This window comes from Cebus imitator, unplaced genomic scaffold, assembly GCF_001604975.1.
Source record: "Cebus imitator isolate Cc_AM_T3 unplaced genomic scaffold, Cebus_imitator-1.0 Scaffold24, whole genome shotgun sequence".
NCBI classification, from domain to species: domain Eukaryota; kingdom Metazoa; phylum Chordata; class Mammalia; order Primates; family Cebidae; genus Cebus; species Cebus imitator.
Genome location: NW_016107339.1, coordinates 8,268,773 through 8,282,912, shown reverse-complemented (window position 1 = coordinate 8,282,912; position 14,140 = coordinate 8,268,773). Strand labels below are relative to the sequence as shown.

The 14,140-nt window shown below is 37.3% G+C and overlaps 1 protein-coding gene across 2 annotated transcripts in view; it reads left to right on the top strand.

Annotated features, from left to right (window-relative positions):
• Positions 1–14,140, top strand: part of ZFAND3 (zinc finger AN1-type containing 3) — a 332,287-nt gene that overhangs the window by 38,116 nt on the left and 280,031 nt on the right. Inside the window, exon 1 of one of the 2 annotated variants that reach the window (XM_017522550.2) lies at positions 10,295–12,404. The exons of the other annotated variant lie outside the window; for it this stretch is intronic. Coding sequence (XP_017378039.1) covers positions 12,316–12,404 — 89 coding nt within the window. The 5' untranslated portion in view covers positions 10,295–12,315. Of the gene's footprint in view, positions 1–10,294; positions 12,405–14,140 lie in introns of those variants that run through there. 2 annotated transcript variants of the gene reach the window in all.

The following is a 14,140-nucleotide window of genomic DNA, read 5'->3' as shown; positions in this document are numbered from 1 at the left end:
AAAAAAAGATCAATTCTTGTTCTTCTGTGGCATGAGCCTGGATTTCAGAATCTGGGCTAATAACTCAAGATTACTAGAGTTCAGTAACACTATGGGTAAATATTTTTGGGGGGTTAACTTAGGAACTTTAATCATACTTACAACATTGTTTTTAAAGGAAAATGAATTCTGAGTTCCAAACAATTTAATTACAAATAGATTATATTCTAAAAGGGAACTGCTGGCGTGTAAAACATAATAATGGTTTAGTTAAATGCATTTTGTTTGCAAGCTTTTGCTCATGAGCAGAGTAATAGGTACAGGAATAGGAAGAAAATACTAAAATCCCTAAGAATCTAAACTATTTTATTAGGTGCCAGAATAAATAAGTAGATGTATAAGAATTATTGACTGCCAAAATAAACTATTTTTGGGGAAAACACTAATCTTATAATGTCTATTGTATTTTCTGATTATAAGAAGAATGTATTTTTAGGACGGAAACCTCAAACACATAAAAATAAAGCTTTTGCCTTTCTTTTTAGTGGACTAACCCACTTTAAGTCTGCAAGGTAGAAGGAAAACAACAGATAAAACATTTTCAGGAATGAAAAGGACATTTATACATGGTGAAAAGCGTGTTATTCGTTTAATTTCATATATTTTGGACATTTGAAGACAAAGTTACAGAACTTTATAGCTCAAGAGATTTACTCTTTAGAGATTGTTGGAGGTGGTAATGGATCCAGGTCCCTAGGTTATTATAATATATTTTAAAGCCTGGAGAAATGTCACTAATGATTAAAACATTAATCGAGCATTTTCTGTTTGTGAGGCACTGTTCTAAGAGTTTTATGTGTATTTATTATTTCCTTTCTTCCTTAAGAGCTCTATGAGACAGGTATTAGTAATATCTTTATTTTGTAGATGAGGAAACAGACTCATGTACCTTGTCTGAAATCAGGCAACCATGATTATAGTAGCTGTATTTGATTCTAGAACTGTCTTTTAACTACTAATTTTATTAATGAGACTGCATAGGCTAAAATGCCCCTTTTTTCTTTTTCTTTTTCTTTTTTTTTTTTTGAGTAAGAAGTAGGCTGACCTGAAATTGAATTACACAATTATGGTTGTTTCATGCTTATCAGAAGCTCTGCTGTTACATATGTCTTTGGTCTAAAAAAGCTAAAGCTAATAAGTTAGTAATTACTGAGTACAGTCTAGAAAGCAAAATTATCAGTTGAAAGGTTACAAGAGAAAATAATAGTTTTTTTTTTTTTTTTTTGGTGAGACATTTGGGATCTTGCTGGATTATGATATGGGTACTTACTAATTACCTCTTCTTTTTAATCTCTGGGTGATTCTCCTCTGATAACAACAAATCTTTGCTTTACAAAAAGCAAGTTTATGCCTGCTTTTGGAGTCACTTTGGATTTTGTGGCAATTGAATTTTTTTTTTTTTTTTTTTTTTTTTTTTTTTTTTTTTTTTTTTTTTTTTTTTTTTTTTTTTTTTTTTTTTTTTTTTTTTTTTTTTTTTTTTTTTTTTTTTTGTAGAGATGGGCTTTCACCATGTTGGCCAGGCTGGTCTCGAACTGCTGACCTCAGGTGATCCATCAGCCTTGGCCTCCCAAAGAGTTGGGATTACAAGTGTGAGCCACTGCTCCTGGCAGCAATTGAAATTTGTGTCCATGATTTTATTCAGGTGTTCCCCCCAATTCCCAGACCCCCATATTTTTTGACAGAGGTTTGAACCTAATGAAAGAAGAAGGGAATTTAGTTTTGATATTAGAGATTTTTTCTTACCAGGGACACTTGAATCAATATGCTGAAATTTTTTTTTTGTTTGGGGGACAGGTGGGAGGACTGCATTGATTTAACTATTGTGAAATCTGGGTTCTGTTTTGAAAAATAAGAGCATGTGTAGACCTTCATGTACTTTGCACATACACAGTGTACTTTGTTGGTGCCTCAGTCTTTAAGGATTAACTAGGAAGAATTTTCTTTTTTTTTTTTTTTTTGAGACGGAGTTTCGCTCCTGTTACCCAGACTGGAGTGCAATGGCGCGATCTCGGCTCACCGCAACCTCCGCCTCCTGGGTTCAGGCAATTCTCCTGCCTCAGCCTCCTGAGTAGCTGGGATTACAGGCACGCGCCACCATGCCCAGCTAATTTTTTGTAGTTTTAGTAGAGACGGGGTTTCACCGTGTTGACCAGGATGGTCTCGATCTCTTGACCTCGTGATCCACCCGCCTCAGCCTCCCAAAGTGCTGGGATTACAGGCGTGAGCCACCGCACCCGGCCTAAGAATTTTCTTTCTGCATAGAGACTTTGTAAAATAATGACAGTGTTAATGATTCAGGCATAATAGTGCATTATGCCTTTCTTGAATGCTGACATTGCACACGGGTGATCTCTAAACTTCCATTATTTTCTTGCTCTTGCTTTTAGACTTATTTCCTGACAAAACCTTGGTGATGATTCTGTTTTCTTCTTCTTGTTCTTCCCCCCCCCAACCTTTTTTTTTTTGAGACAGGGTCTCAGTCTGTCGCCCAAGCTGGCATGCAGTGGTTCTCAAGTGATCCTGCAGCCTGTGCCTTCTGAGTAGCTGGGACAACAGGCACGAGCCACCAGGCCTGGCTAATTTTTATACTTTTGGTAGAGACCAGGTTTCACCATGTTGCCCGGCTGGTCTCAAATTCCTGAGCTCAATGTGATCTGCCCTCCTCGGTCTCCCCAAATACTGGGATTACAGGCATGAGCCACTGTTTCTGACTGGTTCTGTTTTCTTCTCTAATCTTATTTCCTGTCAGGCTCACTTACCTGGCTTCATATAGAAACATTCTTCTTGGATCCATGTTATTCTCTTTTCTGCTGACCTGATATTCCACTTCTAGTTGTGTTAGGTATGTGTTTCTTTCAGTATTCAGCATGTATAGCTTTTTGTGACTGCTTCAAATTACACTCAGAATTCCACCTGCTAAGTGAAGCAGATACTACCTGCCAACTTCCACCTTCCCTAATTTCCCTTTCCATTTAGTCAGGGGTACCCTCCACTCCACCTATGTACTGTTTGTATTTACTTTAATCTTTTAACTTCTAAACTCCTCAAGGCACAGTTTGATTTTGTTCTCTTGATATTGTGCCTAGTACCTTTTTACTTCATAAATAATAAAATACATGTTTCTTATTTTTTATATCCAATAATTTTGTGAGGACATATTTAATAATGCTAATTAACAGCAAATACTGTACCTAAAACAAAATGCATGGTTATAGCTGTCTGTTTTTTTTTTTTTTAAGAAAGTTTATTTCAAATGAAGAAAGATGTCACAACAAATTATTTGTTAAAAAAGCTGACAGCCCACATAAACATCACAAAATCTAGATGATTAATATTATTTATTGTTTAACTCTTGACAAATCTTTGTGTATGTGTGTGTGTTTTTTTTTTTTTTTTGGGAGACAGGATCTTACTCTGTTGCCCAGGCTGGAGTGCAGTGCCATAATCAAAGCTCACTGCACCCCTGATCTCTTGAGCTCAGCCTCCCACCTTAGCCTTCCCAAACGCCACCATGTCTGGCTTTTTTACTTTTTGTAGCGATGAGGTTTCACCATGTATAACTGTCCACTGGCAAACGCCACCATGTCTGGCTTTTTTACTTTTTGTAGAGATAGGATTTCACCATGTATAACTGTCCTTTTTACATGTTTGTGCAAATATATTAGAAAATCCAGAATAATGGAATCATAAAAATATCCCACCTTCAGATATCCTTCATAATAATCTTATTAGGATAAATATGTTTGTCAACACAGTTGTTTATTTGTGAAGAATAAGACACTGTTCTAGGCTCTGCAGAAACATATAACATGATAAATACCTTGCATTGGGGAGACAAATGAAGTGAATACAAGTGAGTCTGAAAAACATGGTACTATGGAAGCAATGGTGAGTCAACATACCAGGCAAACTATGTGGGAATAAAAGTCTGTATTTTTAAAGAAAAAATCAGAGGCCCAGCAAATTTCAAATACTGTTTAGCATGGGGCAGTGTTTTTTGGATTTATAAATTGGATTGAATCTCAGAAATTCATTGAAATAATGGATGATTTATGGAACAAACTAAATATATGGAGGGTTAATAGAGTAAAGGAGTTTCATTTTCATCGGTTGCAGAAGTCTTCTTGAGGTGACTTGTCAAGCAGCTCAGGATTATTATGGATTATTACAGTAAGAGAAAATTGTAGGTAATAGCCTAAAATGGTCTAATCTCAACTTTACCAGCCCCTGCCTCCATAGGAGTATAATGGTTTATGTGATGGCTTGCATGCCAGATGAGCAGGTCCAGTGTGTGTTAGGCTGTGATGAGTGAACTTGTTGGTATGTCTAGAGAAGTTGGTCAGTTGCATTAGATAGACCTTTTAGGTTATGAGGAAGAGATGTTACCTTCAGGAATGGGGCTCCGAGTGTACAATAGTATAGGATAGTGTCTGCTTATTAATTGTGCATTCACCCTGGGTCCTCTTCCTTCCTAGACTAGGAGGTAGAGTAATCTTGATGCTTAAAATCACTTGGAAAACTGTGTAAACTCTAGTGACCTGCTTCTCTGTGCCACAGTGTTTGAGAGACGATCTGCTTAAATAGTTTGTTAACATTCCTGTGTAGTTGCCTCTGTTGAGCCAAGTTTGACCCTAGGCGTCCAATCAGTCTATGGCTTTCTTTGCTGGGGCACCAATTGCTAGTTCAGTCTGGCACAACCGGAATATCAGGGTTGTCTTCACTGATAGACACTGGCAACTTTGTGCTGGAAGAACTTTTTGGGACACTTTTCCTGGGGAGACGATGGTAGATTATAGGTGGTTTGTAGCAGTTACTGAGGACCTTCAAGACTTTTCACCAGAATGCCAACATTGGTTGTGAGAAAGGTTATGCTTGAAGTGCCAAAAGGTTAGAATAAGATTGAAAAACAGCATTTGAGTAGACTGTGGAGTAATAGAGCTTTGAGATCTTTTTTGAGGCTTTATGCTCTTTCAAAGAGGATGTCTTTTCAAAGAGGATGGCTTCTGGCAGTGGAGAGTAGTTTTTTTCGTAAAACATTTACTTTGTAAATATATAACAAAAGACTGTTTCTACCTAGATGACTGAAAAATGGAGCATTGACTATAAAACACATTCTGTTATATTTTCCTGACTTGAACATGAATACATGTATTGTTAATTTCTCTGACACTGTGTATTTAATATTTCCTGAGTATGAGTGAAACCTGTTCTGTTAAACAAGGTGAAGAGAAGCTATAAAAGGTCAGGCTGTTTTTAAAAACAATTTTTGGTGCAGTGTTTTGAAGACCCATGTGTTTACTCCTTGAGGAGCTATTAATGCTTAATTGGCTCTTTTGTGTTTATAGTGCTCTGCTGCAAACACCTTTTCTGATTTTACCAGTAACTGCACTGCCATTTCTTTATACTAGAAGCTAGAAGATTTGCTGCCAGGCCCAACATTGTGCATGTCATACTTCTATGCATGTATTATTACTTTAAAAAATCCTGTGTCTATTGGAGCAGGTCGGCTGCATTTCTAATACATGTATGGTTTAGCCTTGACTTCAACAAGAAGCAGCATGTTGTGATGCAAAGAACTTTGACTTTGGAACCAGAAAGCCCAAGTTAGCATTTTGGTTCCACCACTTGTTGGCTTTGTTACCTTGAATAAGACAACCCCACTTTTTTTCAGTTCCATTACTTGCTTTACAGAAGGATTGTTTTAAGGATCAAGTATGTTAATGTATATACAAGTACTTTTTAGCTGAACAGAAGAGGTGTATGTTTAGATTGTATCCATCTCATGAGTTCTTTCTATTGAAGACACATGATCCTGGCACACTTTTGCTTAAATTTATTTCAGTATTCTGGGTTTGGCAATTTGGACTTGGCCTTCAGTATTTTCTGTTGCTGAAACCTTTCTTCTTTCCATCCCTCTCCTATACTATTTGTAGCTATGATTGTCTGTAGTTGTCACTAGAGTCTGTGCTGCTCCTTAATTAGTATATCACAAAATACATGATTTCCAGGGCCTGCCTGTTTTCTGATCTCTTTTGGTCCTATTTTCGTATCTTAGGGTCATGAACTAAAATTTATGTTTGCTTATTGGGTAGGGGCATGGTAGCAGCAGGTTGGAGACCGTCAGGTGAGGCTTTGATATCATAGTTAGGTGAGGATTGGATTCATGAGTGGCTTGCAAATATCATGGGGTTGGCCTTGTACCTCAGTCAGTTTTGGTAATATTTTAGAATGTAGTAGCTTTTCTCCATTGTCATTTGAATTTTGATCAATAATAATTTATTTTCCTGTCTTTAAAAAGGTTTTCTTTTACATACTTATTTGATTTGATCCTAACATTAATCTTCTCCGGTGTGGTATGAGCTCTATGTTTCACAGGTGAAGAAAATAAGAAATACAGGGGTTAAAACTGTTGTTAGCATTTCTATTCACAGATTTTGAAACTTCTAGGATTTCATCCTCCATATATCTGGCTGTAGATAAATCTGTGCTCTTCTGGCAATAACTTCAGAGAGAGTTGGTTAGTACCACAGAATCTTACGTATGTGTGGTTTTCACACTCCAAAATTTACTTAGAAATACTTCTTTTTAAGCATTACATTTGGATAAATGGAGCTTTATACTAATATTTCACTGTTTTTAGAGCCTCCTAAGTTTATTGAACTATTTCAAGTAGAAATAGAAAATATGTTTTATGTGTTTTGCTGCTCTGCATCCCCCCAGATGAAATATACTTAAGCATTTTCTTACAGTCTTCCTCCCGTGTTGTTAACGATGGAAATGGAATAATTGATTCATAACATTCTTTCTTGTTAAGTTGGGCTATGACTTCAGAATTCTTTTTTAAAAATGTGCTCAAAGAGGAAATAGCATGAGGAAATTTTGTGTGAATTTTATTTTTTAACTTATATGTATTTTTTTAACCATATGTTTACTTTTTATTGAATTTTTTAATGTTGCAGAGATCTTGCACTGCCAAACCCTTCCTGAGTATTCAGAGAAAGAAATGGTACAATGGATGGCCTAATTCACTTATTACACAGTATCTTAAAACTTGATTTATCTACATTTTGATCTTTTCATAATCTTTTAAGAAGTTATAGTAAGAGAATTTAAATCTTCTGTTGGGGTTAGGCAAAGTGGCTCATGCTTATAATCCTAGCACCTTGGGAGACTAAGGCTGGAGAATTGCTTGAGTCTGGGAGTTGAGACCTGGGCAACATAGTGAGACCCTATCTCTTAAAAAAAAAAAAAAATGGGCATGGTGGTGCTTGCCTACTATATAGTCCTAGCTACTCAGGAGTCTTAGGTGGGAGGGCTCACTAGAGCTAGGGAGGTCAAGGCTGCAATGAGCTGTGATTGTGCCATAGCACTCCAGCCTAGGTGACAGAGTGAGATCCTGTCTCAAAAAAAAAAAAAAAAAAAAAAAAAAATTGCCACAGGCCTTCAGATGTCTAGTATAGTATGGTGTTAAAAAACATCTCCACATATTCATGTCAGTTCATTCTTCAATAACATTACCCCTAACACAATTTTGCTGGGGGAAAAATGCATATTTTTCAAGGAAAATATGTGGGTCAACTTCCAAGTGATTATTTATTGACATTTTTTTTTTTTTTCTCAGATGAAGACTGGTCTAACTAAGAATCCCCTGTTTCTGATTTAATCATCCAGCTTCCCCTTGGCTTGCTCAGCTACTTACCCAAATATATCAGAAGGCAGTCATCAAGTAATAGCTGATTATTGCTGTGGTTGGCAGGTCTTGTCAGGAGATACTGTAACCCTCTTAGGAGTCTGATTCCTACATTGACACTTGTGATCAAGACTGAACTCCAGTAGGAGAATGCTTCCACATCAGGACAGGTTTATTCACCTGTTTGTTTTACTCTTGCCAGTAGCAAGTCTGCAACTCCCTGCATTTGGCAAAAGGATTTATTATAGAGAAACCCAGACTCCACATCAAGTGGTCATATACCACTTTGAAATATTTCTATTGAACCAAAGATACAAAACTAGGAAATTGCCCGACTATCTCATTATGGAGAAAGAAACTTTTCTGTAATCTTGGGCAGGTTCCTCAAGTCCCTTTTAAGGACCAAAATCTGCAATTACTTTTTCATCAACCTATAGATAGTTTAAGCTGTAATTATTAAAAACAGAAGTGCTGTATCACTTGTCTTTCACCATGACTCTCCAAATGAATGTAAAGATACACCAAAAGGTTGATAATAGAACTAGTGATTTCTTTGATTTTTAATGATGACCTGTTTTACTGTTACTGTTGAACAGTTTTAGCTTTCACAGATTTATTTTTGCCTTTCCAGTTTAATCAAAATGATTTCTCATACCTATTTTCAAATGGATAAGCAGTCATGGCTTTGATTATTATATCTCGTTAGGGCCATGTAGTCATCTGGGAGACAAGCAAATCAGTCCAGAACAAGTAGTGTTTCGACCATTTGCTGAATCCTGTCACATCACATTGTTGGTCTAAAATGGGTGAATGGATTGGGTTGATGGCATACACTAAGCTCCATGAGGGCAGGGACTGTGGCTGAACTAAGTCTAGTGACAAATTAAATAATGCTCACATTAGATACAGCTTTTGCTTTCAGGTCTAATCCAGTTCCATGATTTGTTGCCAGACTTTAGTAACAAATAGTGGCTGGGTTAGCATATGTTGTTTAGAGAACTTTTGCTTGTTCTAAAAGTTTGAATGTGAATTGTGGTTTGTAACTCAAAATTTGTGTTTAGTATTTGCATCTCATGTTTAACGAACATGAAGTTTGTTTGTACAGGCCATTTGTAGATCGGAGACTTGTCTGTATATTTGGCTGAATTGTTCTTTAATACAAATATTTTATTTGGGAGCTCTCTATATTACTGAGGACCAGGATAGAGACTCTTACTCTTTCTGACCTGATCATTTAAGGGCAGTTTTTTGCCACATTATGAGATTGATACAGCATTCCTTGACCAGTTAAGATTAGTGACAGTTAAAAAGTTCTGCTTTTGGTTTAAGTAAAAATTCAAATTAAATAGAGCTTTTGCTTTGAGGGCTGAATCCATCTCCATGATTTCTTTCTACATGCCCATGTGTAGACAGTTTCCCTTTATTTATTTATTTATTTATAAATTTATTTATTTTACTTTAGGTACATACTATATTTGGCATTTCTCCCCATGTTATTCCTCCCCACCCTTCCGTCCCTCCCCACCCTCCCCTCCGTCCCCACCCCTTTATTTTCTTACAGATGAACTTCTCCATAATTGTACACGTATATGAGGATCTGAGATAAGCAAAATGATGGTTTCTTAATTAAATATGAGTACTGTGCACTAGTAACCATAATTCTAAATGAGAAGGATTATAGATTTTTCTGGAAGATTCTTCTTTCCTGGGGAATATGATGAGGAATGTTTAGGAGAGGGGACATAGTTATTTTTGTAAGACCAAGAAAAAAATATATATGTATGTATATGTATGGGTGTGTACATGTATGTTTATATATCTATACACACACTCCCTCTCTCCCCCTCCCCGTCTCTCTCTCTGTCTCTCTCCCTGCATTTCTCTCTGCCTGCCTCTCTCTCTCTCCCTCTCCCCCTCTTCTCTCCCGTCTCCCTCCCTCCCTCCTCCCCCTCCCCTCCCCCCCCCACCCCGGCCCCAGGACCTCCTGTAGATATCAAAATCCAAGTATGCTGAAGTCCCTGATATAAATAGCTTAATATGGCTGGGCGTAGTGGCTCATGCCTGTAATCCTAGCACTCTACTCTGGGAGGCAGAGGCAGGCAGATCACTTGAGGTGAGGTCAGGAGTTTGAGACCAGCCTATCCAGTATAGTGAAACCCCGTCTTTACTAAACATACAAAATTTAGCTGGGCGTGGTGGCGGGTGCCTATAATCTCAGCTACTCAGGATGCTGAGGCACGAGAATCACTTGAACCTGGGAGATGGAGGTTACAGTGAGCTGATACTGCACCACCGCACTCTAGCCTGGGAGACCCGGTGAGACTTTGTCTCAAAAAAATAAAAATAAAAAGTTAGCTTAATATTTGCATAAATTTGTGTACATCATCCCGTATACTTTAAATCATCCCCAGATTACTTAATAACACCTCATACCATGTAAATACCGTAAAAATAGTTGTTGTATTGTGTTGTTTAGGGAATAATGACAGGAAAAAAGATCTGTACACACTAGGTACAGGTGCAGTTTCTTTTCTCGAATATTTTTGATCCACAGTTGGTTGAATCCATGGATGCAGAACCCTCATTATACAGAGGGCTGACTATATGTAAAATGTGGTGTGCATGTGCCACATGTGTGCGTGCGCACACACACACGCACACACCCACACTTTTTTTCTCTGTTGAAATTATGCCTTTTAAACTCAAATCAAACAATATCTGTCATTGTACTTAAGCCTTATCTCTGAACTGAAGAATTTCCCTTTTTGATGAAAAGTTAGAAACTGCATATTTCACATACATTGCAACACCTGTAATGCTGTATCTTTGAACAAATTCTATGTGAAATGTGACTGTGAGTTGGGGATGTGGTTTCAAAAGTTTGGGTGGATAAATTGACTTCAGAGTTCAGTTGTAGACTTGGGACACAAAGGACAGTTGTGTCCCAAGGAGGACACAACTCCTTAGGACACAGCTCCTTCATAGGAGCAGAGGAAGTCAGAGGCAAGGGAGTTGCCATTTGGAATGGAGAGTTGGGTTACATACAAGTGGGTCACAAAGAGTGTGGTCCATAGGCAGGTCGCAGGTAGAATGGTAGGTGCAAAAGTGCAAAAACTTCTCTTTTCCACCTCTGAAACTAAGAGTTGGGGCTTTCACCCTTCAGTCTTCCTGAATCTTTAGCTGCTTTACATAATTTCTTTTCTGTGTGCCCTAATGCCATATCTCTGGTGGCAACTGCTATCTTTTTGCACCCCACACCCCACTGTAGAGATGGGGGTCTCACTATATTGCTCTGGCTGTCTCAAACTCCTGCCCTTACACTATCCTCCTGCCTCCTCCTTTGCCTCCCAAACTGCTAGGCATGAGCTGCCACAGGCCCTGTGATGGCAATTTCTACCTTAACCTGGAGATACTGGCAGCTGTGTTTGTCGCAGGTAGATAGTAGGAGAGTTTATTGGAATTGTTCAGTTAAAGGGAAGCTTTTCAAAAAAGTATGTTAGAATGTGATTAGGTGACATTATCATTCTTTTATTTTCCATTCTTTTTTGTTTCTTACTGAAATTAGATTTGAGGGTATTATTGTGAAGTTAGGTGGATTGGTCTGTGTATAGTTTGCACAGCATTGTTATATGGTGTGGTATTTGAGAGAAGTCTAAATTATCTTGATAACCCCTACTTCTTTTTTTCTTAGATGATTAGTAAAAATAGAATTACATCGAAAGGATGGCTTCTTAATTTTAAAGACATTATTAGACTGTCCAGACATTTCTGAATTCTTAGAATTAAAGGGAACTTTGAAATTACAGTATTGGCTTATCCAGAAAGTAGTCATGATAAGGCTGTTTTGTTGACCGCTTGATTAAAAATTTAGGTTACCCAGTGATTTTCATAGGACACTCACAAAGATTGTTGAAAACAGACATTTTGAGTGTAGAAGTATCTGAGACACTGGTGGACTGTGCTTGGTACTCTATTATCTAGTGATCTTTGAATTTTCTGTGTCACTTAAAGAAAAGAGGTTCTTATTTTTACTTCAATCCCTGTAAATGTCAGTGAGAGATAGCTCTGTGGTCACTGACTTTCGACAGTGGTAAGGTCAGGTAAGAAATTCACCAGGCCTTTTAGGAATTTGTCTTTAAAGGGCACTGTGTTATCATGAAACATATGGACTGTTTTACTAAGGACCTGGGATGCTCACACAGAAGGCAACCCCACTTGTGGAGAAGACTTATTTTGTCTGAATTGTTTAATGATTTGTCCCAGACAAATGATGACTCAAAGTCAAAGTTCACCTTTAGGAAACTCAAAAGGATTCAAAAGAGAATGCATAGAAATGATTGGCCTGTAGGCGGCTGAGTGGCAAAGCTAGTTTAAAGAAGAAAAATTCTTCCTATCTTTTTTTTTGTAGTTCTCTAAACAGATTATTTTAAGAGACTTGGATTTCCCTGTGTGCTTTGAAAATTGAAGCGCATGTTGTGTAGTAAAGAAGCGGATCTAACCGCATTGTGGAACTTGTTTGCTGTGGGTGAATCACAGAAGGAATGATGTTAAGGCAACCTTTATATTTTCCTGCATGAAAAATTCATATGAATCACAGACAGAAACTCCGAACTGTTGGCCATGTCACTCTGGTTTCTCTGTTCAGGAGCTGTGGTCCCAAGCTTGCTGCTGACAGGTAGGTAATTAGAAATACATATTCAAATAAGGCCTTGAATTACTTGTTTCTCTGCTGCATCTGCTGCATTTTAGACTAGCGAAGGGAAGGAGCAGACAAGGATTATGCCCTTTTCTCTCTGTGGCACAGCTATTTGAGGAAAGGGGATTTGATATTGTTCTATGGGTCCTTAATGTGGGTTTAAAAATTTTTCATTCTACATTAGTGGTAGTTGTCCATTTTTATTTGATAACTGTTTGCATATTTTACTGCCTGTTCACCATAGTCACCTAAAGTAGTGGCATTGCTAGAAAATGTTGAGAATTGTCACAGTAAAGACTATTACTCAGTCTTTGATAAGGGGCCCAAAGTATGCTTTGTAGGAGGAACTGATTGTCCATTGTGACATGAACCTGAACATTAGAGATAACATACTCTGGTGAAAAGGTACTTTGGGTGAAAGACTGTATTCTTGTCTTGGCTTTCTTACTTGAGTATATGATTTAACGTTTCTGACCGAGAGTTGCTATTATACCAGTTAGGACAATAATTTGTTCCTTTTTTTCTTTTTTTGTTTCAAATTTAAACAGGGTGGTTGTGAAGACCAGTGAGAGATAAATAAGCTCATGTAAATGTCGACAACTGCTACTAAGATTAATGATACTTGGAAGTTAAAGAATGATGCTGTTAGATTTTTCTTAGATGTCTTTATTAGATTGAAATTTCCTTTAATTCTTAATTTGAGGTTTTTTTTTTTCCTTCACAAATATGTATTGACATGTGTCAAATGCTTTTACTGCATCTTTTGAAATGATACGGTTTTTCTTTATTCTGTTAATGTGGCACTCCCTGCCCTGTAGGCGTGATAGTTGAATAGAAAGAAAAACAAATAAATGTAGTATCTATTGTAATTGAGGGTTACAAAAGATGTAGTGGGAATGTGGAGAGAGTAGTAAGGAAATCAACCTGATAAAGTTAGGAAGACTTTCAGAGAAACTGGGTTGAGATGGAGCTTTGGCATTTGTGATGGAAGGAAAGAGGTGGTGTATCTTGGGCAGAGGACATGGCCATTGTAGTGGGAATATGGGGGGGCATAGTAGAGGGTGGTAACTAGAGATGTGGCTGCAGTGCAGGGCTGGGGTTGTGAAAGGAGCATTATGTGCTATGTTTACTGTCTTGTATGTAGTTATGGGAAGCCAAAAACCAAGCCAAAGAGTTTTGAGAAAGTGAGGAATGTGATGAGATTTTTGTGAAAGATCTCTTCTGCTGTGGTACAATGTGGGTGTTGCTGAGTTGTTTTAACAACTTTACAGTCCTGTGATAAACCTCACTTGGTCATGATGAATCATTTTTTTTTCTTTTTAAACCTCCCTCCAGCCGATGAATCATTTTTTAATATATTACTAGACTCCATTTGTTAGTATAGTATTTTTTGTTAAATATTTTTTCATATGTGCTCATGTTTTCTTTGTCACATTTTGATATGAGGTGTTATGCTTGCTTCAAAATCAGTTGTTAAATATTCCTCTTTTTCTGGAAGGATTTGTGTTCAATTAACATTAGTTGTTCCTTAAATGTTTGAGAGAATTTGCCATGTGGGCCTGTAGCTTTCTTTGTGTGAATAAATATGATAACAGATTCATTTAGTAGAGTTAGGGCTATTAGGATATTTCAGTCTGTATTATGTCAGTTTTGATAAGTTATATTTCTCATGGAATTTGTCCATTTTGCCTAAGTTGTCAATTTTTTTTTTTTTT